Source organism: Aquarana catesbeiana, linkage group LG05 (assembly GCF_042186555.1).
Source record: "Aquarana catesbeiana isolate 2022-GZ linkage group LG05, ASM4218655v1, whole genome shotgun sequence".
Taxonomy (NCBI): domain Eukaryota; kingdom Metazoa; phylum Chordata; class Amphibia; order Anura; family Ranidae; genus Aquarana; species Aquarana catesbeiana.
The window spans coordinates 15294969-15311144 of NC_133328.1; the positions used below are offsets into that span (position 1 = coordinate 15294969).

The 16176-nt window shown below is 43.8% G+C and overlaps 1 protein-coding gene and 1 long non-coding RNA gene across 13 annotated transcripts in view; one reads left to right on the forward strand and one right to left on the reverse strand.

Moving 5' to 3' along the window:
- OBSCN (obscurin, cytoskeletal calmodulin and titin-interacting RhoGEF) overlaps nt 1–16176 on the reverse strand; it is a 407958-nt gene that overhangs the window by 38311 nt on the left and 353471 nt on the right. For all 12 annotated transcript variants that reach the window (XM_073629454.1, XM_073629462.1, XM_073629460.1 and 9 more), the window contains 5 exons: nt 13658–13822; nt 11561–11719; nt 11290–11467; nt 6961–7074; nt 3849–4016 (listed from right to left, as the gene is read on the reverse strand). In XM_073629454.1, the coding sequence (XP_073485555.1) occupies nt 3849–4016; nt 6961–7074; nt 11290–11467; nt 11561–11719; nt 13658–13822 (784 nt within the window). The remainder of the gene's footprint in view (nt 1–3848; nt 4017–6960; nt 7075–11289; nt 11468–11560; nt 11720–13657; nt 13823–16176) is intronic.
- LOC141144090 (uncharacterized) overlaps nt 1391–16176 on the forward strand; it is a 175209-nt gene continuing 160423 nt past the window's right edge. Inside the window, exon 1 of the long non-coding RNA XR_012244351.1 lies at nt 1391–1488. This is a non-coding gene — a long non-coding RNA (uncharacterized lncRNA). The remainder of the gene's footprint in view (nt 1489–16176) is intronic.

Below are 16176 nucleotides of genomic sequence, written 5' to 3' on the forward strand. Positions count from 1 at the left end.
CTTCTCTCTTCGCCCAAATTCTATTTGCACGATAATGGGAACGACTTCATAATTTGGCTTAATTAGGATGAAAGCAAAGTGAATAATTCTAGCCGTGTGCGTGAATTACAGTGACAGGCCTTGAACTCCGCTCTAATGCATTTTTTCACAGTTCTGAGTCACAGAATGGCTCGTCTCTGGGAGGGAGGAGGGGTGCGCAGCATGTTTTTTGCAGAATTCTCTCACAGCCGACAAGATCTCTGCAAGAAGCTGCTAAATCCAGCCTGGCTCAAGCTAATTCGAGGAATTTTCCACTCTTCGGAAAGTTGTCCCAGACCTGTAACATGTTAAAGATAAGCTTCCGGGCAAAACCTTTCCATCTCCATAGGCACAGCAATCACCTTTGCTTGATGCAAATGAGCATGCTTGTATCATCAAAAGATTGCAATTGGATAACGCAAGCATGGCCATGCAAAATCTGCATGGCCATGAAGGGGACCTATCATCAGCAAGTGACATTGCTACTTTGGGAGCTTCAGTAGGAGGGGGTGCAAAAAGGGCAGGACCTGCTTGTAGGCAGGTGCCTACAAAGGATTAATGTGTCTACCCATGTAAGCCATTGTTTACCCCTGGCTGAAACTAATTTACTATTTGGCCCAGCCAGGTGCCAAATAATACAATGATTGTGTGTTTCCTGTGTCCTCAGGTTGACCTGAGAGCTGGGAGTAACCAGTTTGTAAGGTTAACGCTTTTCCTGCCATTTTCAGCTGGGTTACTGCCCCCTACAGGTCAATCAACATCAACTCTGTCAAAAATGTAGCTGCGTAAAATTTAACTCTGGGAAAACCCTGCCAAAATGTAGCTGCATACTCTGCTGGGAGTGGTCACCCCCTTTGGGGGTGATAGGAGCCTAATCGGGGTTCCTGGAGAGGGTCTCATGCCTGGGGACCTTATGGACTTGTAGCTGTTAATTAGAGACTTACTGCCTTTGTGGATTAATGACAATTGTGGACTCTAAGGCTTGATTCACACCTATGCATGTTGCTTTTGAGCGTTTTTGGAGGTTTTTTTTTCATGCTTGCCACGTTTTTGAGCAGCGTTTTTGCCGCGTTTTTGCCGCGATTTGCGTTTTGCGTTTTTTTTTTTTTTTACAGTCTAAAAAAAAATAAAAAAATAAAAAAATGGCAAAAACGCTGCAAAAACGGTGCACTCGCGTTTTTGATGCTTGTCCATTGAAATCCATTACATGCAAAACGCTGCTTTTTGCATGAAAAAAAGTCCCCGACCCTTTCCAAAAATGCAGAGAAACAAAAAGGCATTGATGTGAACATGTTCCATAGGAACCCATGTTAAAAAATTCCCGTGCATTTCTGCAAAATGCAAAATGCATCAAAAAACGTGCTAGTGTGAATGGAGCCTAAGAGAATTGCACTACCTCTTATGGATTATTGCCTTAATGGACTTTTGCCCTAAAACAGGATTGCTTTCTGGACTTGCCTTCTGTATAAGGTATGCAAACTCTATAGATGTTAGAAGAGCTTTGTACAAGAAATGTGTTGAAACTGCTTTTTGAGAATCGTAATGTATGCAGCAACTATCTCAGTAAAGGATCTTTTTTATCTGTTTACTTGCTTTGCCTGGTCTGAAGTCTCTTAAAGGGGTGCATGCAGAGTGTATTTAAAGAATAGGGCTTGCAACACAACCAGGGGACTAGACTATCCAGAGGAAGTTAACGTGTAGTTGCTAAGGACTATAGTGTTTGTGTCACATGCAAGGCAGCCAATCAGCCAGGAGATGGAAGTGGAGTGGGGTTAAAGTGGAGCTACACTCAAAAGGGGAAGCTCCGCTTGTTTGCTTCCTCCCCTCCTCCGCTGTTACATTTGGCACCTTTCAGGGGTGGGAGGGAAAGAGAAGCAGATACCTGTCAAAACCAGGCATCCGCTCCCCCTTCCGTGTAAAATTGATGCATCTTTGTACTGCGATCTATGAAACATCCAGCCCCGCCCCCCCCCCCCCCCCCACTGCCTTCTGGGGGATACACAGGTTCCAGAAGACAGCGGGACCATTCAGAAAGCGCAGCGTGACTTGCGCATGCGCAGTAGGAAACTACTGTTTCCCTTAGTAAGGATGCCGGCGCCTGGACCCAGAAGCCGATGGATGGATCTGCTTTGGGTGCCAACATCACGGACTCCCTGGACAGGTAAGTGTTATATTAAAAGTCAGCAGCTATAGTTTTTGTAACTGCTGACTTTTAATTTTTTCCCCCCAGGCTGGAACGCCACTTTAAGTGCTTGGCACCTCCACTACCAGTCAGTACCCCACTTTCTGGGAACAGATCAAAAAGCACATTGTGCCTACAGACCCAGCCTGAGGTTACAGAAGAGAAATGTAGATGGGCCCCTGGAGAAGAGAGCAAGCAGGGATCCTGGAGAGAGAAAGAGAGAGCGCGTTTCCTGTATCCCGTAGCAACCATGGAATGTGTCACTGGGAGAGAGATGACATGAACTGCTGGACTGGTGGAGCCCAGTACAGGATGAACAGTACCGGCCTCAAAATGCTGCACACCTGGGAAGTGGTGTCCTCTATGCATAAGAGGAGTGTAACGGAGCACAGAGAGGGAGGAGTGAACAGTGTCACTGCAGCTCGCTTCTAAGCCCGGGAGACTTGCCGTAAAGTTGACTGTCACATGACCGAACCTCCCAGCCTGGAGTTCAGGCATTAGTGAGTGCAGTTCCACTTGTCCCCACACGGACGCCTAAGCCTTGCCCACATACAACCTGTGCTGCTGTGCACAGCTCATGGGGGCACGTATTGGCCCTTTTTCCTTGGATGGTAAAGGACCTTGTGCCCGTTACTGATCTCCAGGTGTTTGTCATCACTTGTAATTTCTGTGCACCAATTTATGGTGATCAGCCGATCTGCAGAAGTTTTTGGCTGGACATTTACTTTATGATTGTAATTGAGGAAATGGTCAGTGGATGGTAAACGCACACACTGGTTTTGGATTTCTTTTCTTTCACTGCTTTACCTGCTATCCTTTCACTTATCTCTGTCTCTCTGCTTGTTATGCTCATTGACAGTACTGTTTTTGAATGTAATCCTGGTTGACTTCATTAACCCCATAGTTTCTGCTACAAGTTAAATTCTGCTGCAATGCAAGAGAACATTTCTACTCTGGACTGTTGTGTGTTTGTAGCATAATCTATCTAGCAACCAATCAATGGGCAGTAATGGATGTGCAGTAACCTCTAGCAACCAACCAGTGAGTGGTAATAATGTAACCTATAGCAACCAATGGGTGGGCGGTAATTATGTGCAGTAAGCTCTAGCAACCAATCAGTGAGCAGTAATGATGTGCAGTAGCCTCTAGCAACCAATGGGTTAGCTGTAATGGTGTGCAGTAAGCTCTAGCAACCAATCAGTGAGCGGTAATGATGTGCAGTAAGCACTAGTAACTAATCAGTGATCAGTAAGGATGTGCAACCAATGAGTGAGCAATTGTGATGTGCAGTAACCTCTAGCAACTGATCAGTGAGCAGAAATAATGTGCTGTAACCTCTAGCAACCAGTCAGTGAGTGGTAATGATAGGCTGTTACCTCTGGCAACCAATTGCAATTGCTGCCTGACCTGCTGCGGTGAACGGATTCTGTGTCTAGCTGCTATTTATTGTATGTCTCAGCAGGTGGAGAGAGAAATTGCATTGCGGGGGGGAGTGGGGGCAAGAAAATGTTTGCCCAGGGTCCAATCAATATTAAAGGCAGCCCTGACTGTAGAGATATACTGAAAAAAATGTTCTTACTGTGCCAAGAAATTCACTTGTATTAGAAGGTATTTTATTAATAATAATTTATCCAGAATAAACCATTACCTTGAACAAGGATCTTTCCTAACGTGCTAGCATTCCCGGCTACACTAGAGGCGAAGCACATGTACTGTCCTGAGTCCACTCCGCTCATGTTGTCCAATATGAGGGTGCAGGAACCATCAGGGTCTTCAATGATGATGTGATGGGGATCCACTTCCACCGTACGGCCATCTGCAAGCAAATTTAATATTTGCTAAAAGAAAAAGCAGCATTCAAAGTTTTCTAAATAGATTTTGCCTTAGATATACTTTATGCCAACTAAGGATGGCAAAAAAAAAAACATAACAGTAAATAATTTTGAGCATCACTCAAAATCAGAAAAATGCCTGTTGGGTATTGCCGTTGGTCCTCGTAATCCACTGACTTATTCACAGATGGGCTACTTTCTTCGTGTCTGTTGCTTTCAGGAAGTTTTTTGCCCCTTTATGACCACCAAAAAGGTTTGGTATGTTTCCTGGGGTCTCCATTGGTTGGAACAGGCACTCAAGGGTCTGTCCATCCATTGCAGCCATTACGAGGGACCCAACTTCCATGTTGAATATTATTTCAAGATTTTTCATACTACTGGAGAAACGCCCTGAGATGGGTGAGAAAAGTTGCTGCTCTCCTGATTAAGCCTATAAGTGCTCACTTTCCCACTTATCTAAGATCCACCATACCATCAGTTATCCTACCCAGAATGACAGTTAATTGGAAACCCAGCAATGCTTGTTGCTGTACTGCTAGTACCTGCTGGTAAGTTTAATCTGGACCTTTGCCACAGGGAAAAAAGAGAAAAAAAGACAAAAGCGCCACTAAGTGTAGTAGATTAGTATCAGTTTAATTAAGCCCCCAAAATGGGCTAGTCACAGGATAATTTTGGAATACAGGCTCATCAATAATGGTGGAGACTGGGTGGTCTGTCAATCCACCCATTGATGGCAATAACATCGGCGTGGATCATGCTGTGGCTGGAAGTCGAAGCCGAGGCAGGAAGGAAGCCGGAGGGATGCTGGAGAGACACCGGGATCCAGGTGGAGCGCGGGGCAGAGCAAACGGCTTGGAAAGTACAGACCTCACAGATCACAGGATGCTTTGCAACGCGTTTCGGAGCATGTGCCATGCTACCTTAGGGCATGCACACTCCTTTTTCCCGGTGTCTCTCCAGCATTCCTCTTTCCGGCCTCGGCTTCCAGCCACAGCATGACCCATGCCGCTGTTAGCACTCCAGTATTCCACCATCATCCTGTGAGTAGCCAAATATGGGGGCTTAATTAAACTGATAGTTACATAGTTACATAGTTAGTCAGGTTGAAAAAAGACACAAGTCCATCCAGTCCAACCATAAAAAAAAACAAAACAAAACGTACAATCCAATATACCCAATACTATACCCACAGTTGATCCAGAGGAAGGCAAAAAACCCCAGCAGAGCATGCTCCAATTTGCTACAGCAGGGGAAAAAATTCCTTCCTGATCCCAGAGAGGCAATCGGATTTTCCCTGGATCAACCTTACCTATAAATGTCAGTACCCAGTTATATTATGTACATTTAGGAAAGTATCCAGGCCTTTCTTAAAGCAATCTACTGAGCTGGCCAGAACCACCTCTGGAGGGAGTCTATTCCACATTTTCACAGCTCTTACTGTGAAGAAACCTTTCCGTATTTGGAGATGAAATCTCTTTTCCTCCAGTCGTAAAGAGTGCCCCCTTGTCCTCTGTGTTGACCGTAAAGTGAATAACTCAACACCAAGTTCACTATATGGACCCCTTATATATTTAAACATGTTGATCATATCCCCCCTTATTCTCCTCTTCTCAAGAGTGAATAAATTCAGTTCTAATCTTTCCTCATAGCTGAGCTCCCCCATGCCTCTTATCAGTTTGGTTGCCCTTCTCTGCACTTTCTCCAGTATCCTTTTTGAGAACTGGTGTCCAAAACTGAACTGCATATTCCAGATGAGGTCTTACTAATGATTTGAACAGGGGCAAAATGATATCTCTCTCTCTGGAGTCCATACCTCTCTTAATACAAGAAAGAACTTTGCTCGCTTTGGAAACCGCAGCTTGGCATTGATACTAATCTACTACACTTAGTGGTGCTTTTTTCTCCTTTTATCTTTTGTCTGCTATATGTACAGAGTGAGCTACGCTCTTGAACATAAGCTGACTTGAGTGTATGGACTTTATCTTTGTTAGTTTGGACTTTAATACACCGTGTGTTCCTATGCCCTTGCGCCTATAATCCACTTTTTTGCCTTTGCCACAGGGGATAAGGAATGGCTAACTACCATTCGTTTTGTGAATATATGGACACCTGTGACAGAACACCCTGGCACCCCGATTAGGTGCTTCCGCCAAACAGTGCTTTCTGCCCTCCGAACTGTTCCAGCAGACCAAGAGCTAATACCAGCCCTTTTACCCAAGCATCCTACACAGACAAGATGTTGGGATAAGAACCAAAGAAATTACTGTTCATTGAACAGAAATGCAGGTTTTTATGCACTTCAAAAGTTAGTCAGTCGCCACATGAACAATAAAACCAAACATTTACCCAAAACATCACACAATGGTTAGATAACAAAGTAGAGTTGACACTCATGAGACTAATCCCATCATGTAGGAACCTCCAAAAAATCAGCCAAATTAGCCAACAGACACAAACGATAGGTGACTCAATTAACTCAATTAACAATGGGAATACACACCTTGACAATGCATGGAATAATCATGCTGTCTGGCAACAGTATTCAAGAAGACAAGACCCAGGGCTGTTCAAATCTCATTAACCAGCTTTCTTTTCATATACATCTGCTCACTGAGCTTCAAGTTGGCCGAGACCATCATGGTTTCCTTGACTGTTAAATGTAAGAATGTCCTTTTTGCATTATATAACACGACATCTTCCTAAATGCTTGTAGCTCCCTAAAATGCCAGGGCCCATAGCACATAGGCAAGAGGCTTTCTGCAGTACCCTCCAACAGCCCCTGTCCTGGTTGGGTCTGTCACAACACCCTACTAGGAAAGAGTTCAACACCCCTAGTCTTTAAAATCACTTACTTTTGAAATGTCCTTCCACGTCTGGTATTCTATAGGTATTTAGAAAGTCAACCCAATGAACAAATTGACAAATTACCTTTGTACCAGGAGACGATAGGCTTTGGGGTTCCGGTGACCCGGCAGGCCAGCTTAATAGTCTCTCCTAGTTCTGCTGTACAATCTGCCAGAACTTCGATGAAGTGTGGAGGATCTGTAAGACATACATCCAGAAATAACTCAAAAACTGGACAAAAAAATTTATGTTTAACCACTTGACCTCCAGAAGGTTTTATCCCCTTCATGACCAGGACATTTTTTGCTATTTAGCACTGTGCTACTTTAACTGGCAATTGTGTGGTCATGCAGCTCTGTACCCAAATTAAAATGTATATCTTTTTTTTCACACAAATGGATCTTTCTTTCGGTGGTACAGTATTTGATCACCCCTGGGGTTTTTTATTTTTTATCGTATAAGCAATAAAAGACTGAAAATTTGGAAAAAAATATTTTTAGATTTCTGCTCTAAAACATATCCAAAAAAAAAATCTAAAATCTTACTAAATTTAGGCCAAAATGTATTCTGCTACATGTCTTCTTTGGTAAAATAAAATTCCCAATAAGTGTAAGTTAAAGTGGGAGTATACTTCTATCTCTGACTTTTACCTATAGGTAAGCCTATAGTAAGGTTTACATATAGGTAGTGTAAATGTAGTGTAAATAGGCTCTAATAGGCTTCAAAATAGGGTAGGCTCGGAGCGCAGAGCATTACGCCATGAACCCACCCATTCGCTGTTGTAATACTGATCCTCAATCTGGCCAATCAGAAGCAGGTCTTAGACCCGTTTTCCGATTGTCCGAAAAGAGAAGACTCCCGATTGGCCGCCGAGGAGGAGGGAGCAAATGGAAGCCACTGAAGCCCGTCGAGAGAAGAGGAAGGAAAAGCTGTCGCCGCCTCCAAGCAAGGAAAGCCGCCAGTGAAGCGCTGCATAGATGGGGTAAGAACACCAGACCCGCCCGCTGACCAACCGACCAAAACAAAATTACCACCGGCCGCCACTGGTGAAGATGGGAGCGCCTGCAGCAGTGACAGCTGGGCATTGGAAGGGCTTCATTTTAAGGTAAGTTTAATGTAATGTACTAGTATGTGATGCATACTAGCACATTATTGCTTTACCTTGCAGGGTACAAAAAAAAAAAATATGCCCAGCAGTTTACTACCGCTTTAATTGGTTGTTGGTATATATACACTGGAATTATTGTTGTATTCATTTTATTTATACTACTAATGGCGGCAATCAGAGACTTATAATGGGATTGAGATAGTGCAGCGGCAATCTGACACTAAATGACACTGGGTGGGAACTAACTAACTGACACTGACATCACCAGTGACACTAATACAGTGATCACTGATAATACCATACACTGTTACTGTACTACTGACACTGGCTGGAAAGGGGTTAACATCTGGGGGCAATGAAGGGATTAAATGTGTGCCTTACAAGGGTTAATGTGTGAACTGGGTGCTGCTTTTTACTACAAATCCATCTGTTCCTTCTACCTGTCAACACAGAGCTCTGGACTGTGATTCCACACAGCAGATCAGCAGGTCCTGCCCGTGAATCATTGGCCGGGACCTGCTGACGAAATCTCCCTGTGTCCAATCACAGCGGCAGTCAGAGTTGGGAGTCACAGTACTAGACATGTGCACTGCCGAAAAATTCATTTGTTTTAGTTTTCATTTCATTCATTTTCCTTTCGTTTTTCGGGTCATTCGTTATGATCGATATTTATAAATTCGAAAATTTATAAAATCCAAAATGCGAAAATGCAAAAATTCGTAAATTTGAAAATTTAAAAATTCAGAAATTCGGAAAATTCAGAAATTCAAAAATCCGAAAATAAGAAAGAAAATTTGAAAATTCGAAAGAACAAAAATGTAAAATAATAACTAACTAATAATAGCTATTGGAATTTCCTTACAAATTTGGCTTTTAATGAATGTAACGAATATACAAATTTATTCTAAGTTATGAATTATTCGAAATAACGAATGTCGCATCCAAACAAATGGAACTGAATGAATTAATAATAATAAAAAGTTTTTATTATTATTGTTATTTATTATTATTAATTCATTACGTTCCATTTGTTTAGATACGGCATTCATTATTTCGGATAATTCGTAATGTTGGATAAATTCATATTTGTTACATTCGCTAGCAGACAAATTTGAAAGGAAATTCGAATACCTATAATTTAATAGTTAGTAATAGTTAAGTTATTATTAGTTAGTTATTATTTCAGATTTTCGTTTTTTCGTCTTTTCGGATTTTCGCTCTTACGTTCGGATTTTCGTTCTTTTTAATTTTCATTCTTTTTTCCGAATTTTCAAAATTCTCAAACATTCGAATTTACAAATTTATGAATTTATGAATTTTCGAATACTTGAATTTACGAATATTCAGAAAAATTCGTTACACGGGTTTTCATTGATTCGGATATTTCAAAATTAACAAATTTGTCAAAATTAGACGAATTTGGAACGAAACGAATTGCACATGTCTACACAGTACTGTATGTGCAGAAAGTAGACCTGGATGGCCCCATTGGGAGATAAAAAGTGGCCCCCCAATCTTATTCCGAAAGTGCTCTTGCATTAGAAACGGACTTCAAACCTCTCTCAAGATGGTACTTTGTCTGAGCGAGGGTTGCAAAATTTTGTTGGGCGTACTTCCATATGTGCTTTCATGGATGCCCAGATTCTGGCAATTTTAAGCACATTTGGTGGCAGTGTCTAGTGTCCCATGCTTTGTGGACTAAGGTATATAGGCACATAGCCATGATTATAGGCCTCCAGACCCATGAGAAGCACTACTCATTAAGAAACCACTAAACAAACTACGGCCAATGCAAGAAGATCTCCAGTCCCGAATTTCCATGAAGTTAAGAATAGGATTTAAGAGACCTTGATTTATGAAAAAATTACAGCAAAACTGTTAGACAGATTGACCACCTTTGACAAGATCTGACCCCCTTGGATCAAAAATTTCCTTCCACCTACCTTTGAAAAACGTCTTCTACAAATATAAATTGTAAGGGTCTTTATGCTGCATTGGTTGCCCCCAGGAGGCAATAGTTACCGAACCTTCCATGCCTTCCCTCCCCTCTGTGCTCTTGACCCCTCTCCCTTACCTTTCCCTTCCTCCCATTATTTTGCTAGCCCCCCTGCTCTCTGCTGCTTCTTAGTCTTCTCAATGACCAGATATACTGTAGTTCATCAAGGTTGACACCCGTTACCGGGGATTCAGTGCATTCTTGTGGGTAGGGTGCAGCATGCTGCGCCAGCGGCAAAGAATACACTCACAGGCCGAGGTGGATGAGAACAGTATATTTGAAAGTCCCAACAATTTACAAACAGGCCCAGTGGGCAGCCACAGCCTACTGGAGCCACTTACAGACATTTGCAGAGGATTGTAAACTTGAAATGATGCCGGCGGCTTCTGCAGCGAGGAGCGAGAATGCGGCCTGGCCAGTCCACACCCACATGGGAGGCTTCCTAATAGTGTATTCCCTGCACTTTCCCTACTTCTCCGAAACCTTTCCCTGCCACTATGCGCTGTCTCTACACTAGCCACTCAAACAAAGCATGCCAAATCTGGGAGCCAGAGTCTTAAATAGATACTGCCCTGACCCAAAATGGCCGCTGAGGTCATGTAGGGTGCCAACGTCCAATCAGACAGATATCTCCCTGTGACCATAGGAAATCATAGAGCAGCCAAGTTCCTCACAACTTCCTAACTACCTCTGCATTACCACCTACAGTGGGGAGTACAGACTGCACTTGCCTACTTTCTAATGCCCCGTACACACGGTCGGATTTTCCGATGGAAAATGTGTGATAGGACCTTGTTGTCGGAAATTCCGACCGTGTGTGAGCTCCATCACACATTTTCCATCGGATTTTCCGACACACAAAGTTTGAGAGCAGGATATAAAATTTTCCGACAACAAAATCCGTTGTCGGAAATTCCGATCGTGTGTACACAAATCCGACTGACAAAGTGCCACGCATGCTCAGAATAAATAAAGAGATGAAAGCTAATGGCTACTGCCCCCTTTATAGTCCCGACGTATGTGTTTTACGTCACCGCATTCAGAACGATCGGATTTTCCGACAACTTTGTGTGACCGTGTGTATGCAAGACAAGTTTGAGCCAACATCCATCGGAAAAAATCCTAGGATTTTGTTGTCGGAATGTCCGAACAAAGTCCGACCGTGTGTACGGGGCATTACTCATTTATGTATGTTAGGAATGCATAACTTGTGACTGTCCTTTAATTGTGTCTAACCACGTACAATGTTATTTATGTAGAATGAGAACCCAATAAAAATCTATTGCAGGGAAAGTACAACACCGCTTACTCCATAGTGGCAGGCTGAACCTCTGCTGGATGCCGGAAATCTCCTTCACCCATGAGTTCTTGATGATGACGGTGCGGGCTTGCAAGAGGTACTTGCGGACTGAGTCCTCACGTTCATGCCATATCTCAAAGGCCCGATCGTCACCTTCAACCTGATCATTCACGTCAATGTTGGTCAACTGAGGAGAAAGGATTAAGGAAGCATCAGAAATCAAAGCGCTATTGTGATACTGTACAGTATATGCAAATAACAAGACCAGGCATCTACTAACCTTCATCATATTCTTGAATACATAGCTGTAAGTGTCCGTCCTGGTGTCTCTTTTGGGTTTGCAGATGATGAGATAATTCTTGAAGAGGAAGACCTGACGATTGTGTCCTTTCCAAGCCATTCGGGCTCCTGGGGCACCTTCCCAGACAATGAAATGACCCTACACCAAGGAATATTGGATTGATGGGTTTGAATTAGAATTTAGCCCATACTTCCCATATAAAAACCAGTGGCTGCTGGTGCTCAAATTTCTTGGGGGGGGGGGGGGGGGGCGGCCATACCACGGCCCCCACCCAGCCAGGCAGCCATCCAACCTCCACCAATACCCCCTACCACCCCCCCTCGTCAATCAATCGATCGATTGCCGCTATACAACCACCCCCTCCCGTCAATTGCCGCTTCACCCGCTCTCCCGTTGCCTGCCAGCCCCACACTTACCTTCATCGCTGCATCTCTCTCCCCAAGTCCCGGTGGTCTCCTCCCAGCCAATCAGGAGTCCTGGAGTCCGACTTAGGGGGTCTTAGGACTCCTGTCAGGAAGTGGGTTCTGAGACCCGATTGGCTGGGAGGAGAAACAGGAAGACATTAGGGAATAATAATTTGCTAATGTCACACAACTGGGTGGGCTCCGGGTGCAGTGCTCTTCGCCCCAAGCCCACCCTTTTTTGAAGACAGTTAGGGCTCTAATTATGTGCTTCCAAATAAAAAAAAACTGTTGAAAGCCATGCGGCCGGCACCCTGCATGTAGATTAGGGGCCAGGTGCATGGATTAGGGGGAGCGGCGCCCCTGATAAAAACCCAATCAATAAAATCCTAAATAAGCTTAACTTAATAATGGTAATGCAATTTAAAAAGTTGTGCAGCATCCTCCTAGTTAGGAGCTATGTTAGGTAAATTTACTTCTTGGCTCACTGTAATCAGTGTAGTTGTGTGTGATCATTTTGGTCTGTTCTGTGTTTCACGGCTGTAGGGTTGACTGCTTTCCCCTGTCTGTCCAGAAGACTTCTGCAAGATAGTGGGCAGGAAGAGTCAAATCAGCAGCTCTATATTTATGCAACCCTGGCCAATCCCTAGGGAGAGTGTGCCCAGATGGTGGCTGGGAGTGTGTATATATACTCTTAGACCTGGAACAGAGGTGTCTTGTCCCTGAGGAGGAGATAACAGACTGTTCAACAAGGTCCCAGCTAGGCTATCTGGGATGCCTATTCTTCTGAAAGTTGCTGAAGCTGACTAAGGGACTTTGTCTGGAGATCTAGCCCCGTATCACTGATAAAGTGTCTGGAAGATATTGGAAGGAGGCAACCAACATCCAAGGACATGTAAAGAGTACAGATTGGAGTCAGAGATCCTTGAGATTGTATGCAACTGTATGCTACACCTTAAAAAAAATTGGTTGATATGTTCCTGGGTTCCAGCACCCACGCCTCCAATGCCATTAGCACCAGATGCTGCTAATATATGCTCTACTTACCTGAAAGCTGATCCCCACAGGCCCACACTGAATCAAACTACAAGACTCTGCCCAAGCCCTGAAGAAGATGAAGTCCACTTCCTCTGAAACACGTTGTCTCTCTGCTACTACTTTCCTAACCATACATTTTTTTAAACAATATGGCCTATGGTACTAGGCACTCCCCATACTTGGAAGCTGCTCTCCACAGGCCAACAGTCTGAATCAAACTAGAACACTCTGTCCAAGCCCTGAAGAAGGGGAAGTCCACCTCTTCCGAAATGCGTTGTCTCTCTGCTACTACTTTCCTAGCCAATACAAAATTTAAAGCAATTCACCCAGTTAAATTATCTATTGTACAAGGCGCTCACCATACCTGTAAGCTGCTGTCCACAGGCCTACAGTCTGAATCAAACTACAAGAGTCACAAGCCCTGCAGAAGGGGAAGTCTACCTCCTCCGAAATGTGATGGATTTTATTTTCAATAAAAAATGTAAAACAATTCAACTAGCTGTATGACCTATTGTACTAGGCACTCCCCACCACATTCCAACAGATTGATCACTTGAGGTATAAAATTCCTACCGCCCTCATCTACTATGACATGTGCACAGATTCAGCACCCCTGGTACAGCAGAATGGTACTCACCTGGCGGATGGGTTCCCCCAATGCCTCCAGGGTGCCTGGGTAGTTCTCAATCAATGACACAAACAGGAAGTTCTCTGCCCGCCGTGTAAGTGCGGACACAATGGCGTAAGCCTGCTCCAGCAGTGCGCAGTTCTTTCCGTTCCTTGCCTTGTTCCGGATCATTTCCTGCAAACAATCATTCATAAAGAAAAGTATTATATTCATTACCATAAGAAACACACAGATCAGATCCTAGGGCGGCAAGGTTAGATACGACACCACCTACTGATTGAAGTGTTTTCCTTATAATTTTTTTCCCGTCTTCGTTAGACCACTTTATAGTATTGGTGATTTGTAAATCCAATGCAGGCATATAGTGGAGGGCACCAGAGGTGTAACTAGAACCTTCAGGGCCCCGGGCCAGAAATCATGAAGGGCCCCCCTGGCCTTCCCACTGATCCTAGGGACCTTTACTCCCATCATGGGATCGTTTATTACTGTCCAACATCGGGACACCTTCCTAGTCTTGGGTTTCCCCCACAATGGCAGAATGCCAAAGTCCAGTCACAAGTGCAACTCTGGTAGTTCTGCCACTGGTGTCAGTAGTTTATTTTATTTATTTATTTATTTTTCTTATAATTATTTACCATTTAATTATTTATTTATTTATTTTTTTACAATTTTTGTGTCGGGTGATTTGGTGAAATATGATGTCTCACTTTTGAGACAGAGAAAGGGACTGAGGACAGATTCCTCACACAGTTTCCTATGCCCCAGTTTACTATTTATTAAAACAAGGAAGGGGCTGGTCAATGACACATTTACAGACACCTTTCCCGCTCTCCATCCTGACAGCAGCCGGGGGGGGAGGGGGCAACCTGGCAGCGCTACGGGGGGGGGGGGCCAGGGAAGGACACAGGAGTCCTGGAGCAGAAAAACAGGCATAGGGAGGTGGCGGGAGCAGGATTTGGAGGAACCAATGCCCTTCATTTTCCTCCTACAGCTGCTAAATATCTGCAGGAGGGAGAGGAGGGTTGAGCGGCTGCATGGAGGGATGAGTTCCTCTACTTACCGCCCCCCACTGCCCATTTATCCAGGTGTACAGGGAGGCTGCACGGGTCCCCTGGAGCAGGGGGCTGTGTCGCAATGGCCACCCCTGTATGTACGCCCCTGGAGGGCATAAGAGAAGTCACAAGTAGGGATGACTGGAGTAATTTCAAAGAAATGGATTTTGCCTCCTAAAATTATCAGTTGTGCTGAAAACTCTCAGGACTGGCTCGTTCATACCGGTGCGCTGTAAAACACAATATGCATTTTTTTTGTTGCGTTTTTTGCGTGTTTTTAACCATTTCCAGTCTGAGCCAATTCTGACATTCTCCTACATGTAAATAACATTTTTTTTTGCTAAAAAACGAGTTAGAACCCCCAAACACTATATGTTTATTTTTAAGCAAAGGCCACAGAATAAAATACTGGGTGTTGCATATGCACTTTAATGAATTTTAATGCACACAAACAATATAATACCCAGTTTTTTGGTAAAATATAAAAGATGATGTTATGCCGACTAAATAGATACCAAACATGTCATGCTTTAAAATTGCACACGCCTGTGAAACAGTGTCAGACTACGGTACCTGAAAATCCTCATAGGTGACATTATAAGAGCATTTACAGGTTACCAATTTAGAGTTACATAGAAGGTCTGGTGCTAAAATGATTGCTCTCCCATTGACGTTTGTGGCGATATCTCACATGTGTGGTGCAAACACTGTTAACATATGCATGAGGGACCGACGCACGGGGGGGGGGGACGTACAAATTTTTTCTTTAATTTTATTTTTATTTTATTTTTAAAAAATTACTCTTTAATTTTTTATCACTTTTATTGCTGTCACAAGAGATGAATAACATCCCTTGTATTAGCATGAGTTGTGATAGGCCCTCTTTATGGAGAGATCTGGGATCTAGTAGACCCCGGATCTCTCATCTGACCATGCTGAGGTTGGTTTGTTCAAATGCTTGCTCAAGCCAGTAACGGCCTAATTACCGAAACCGGAAGTGACAAAATCCCCATCACCACCGGTTTCTGATGTCACACAGTGGGAGGAGCAACATTAGTTCCTCCCACTGTGTGTCTAGAGCTGGATGTGGTGGCGGGAGGGTTCTATAACCATTAGGATTACTTTTACAGTGAAGGGGATCGCCAGCTGAAAAAAATTATATCTCGGTCATCGCTGTAGAGTGGAACATTTTCTGTGCGCGTTTCAGAAATGCCAAGTGTGAATGGAGCCTTACAGAAAAGATCAATGGAGTCTTGCTGTTGGCTCTGCCAAGTGGCAATGGACCTGGAACAGTGCAGGCACCATCAGATGGGAGGTCAACTAGCCACAGCTCAAGGAACGCCTACCAACCTCTGGAGGAACCTTGGGATTCTACACAGGGCTTTTTTTTTTTTTTAGCAGGAACACGAGGGAAAGCATTTCTGGCACATCCATCACTGAATGTATGTAATGGCAAGGGGTTCAGGGTTTATTGAT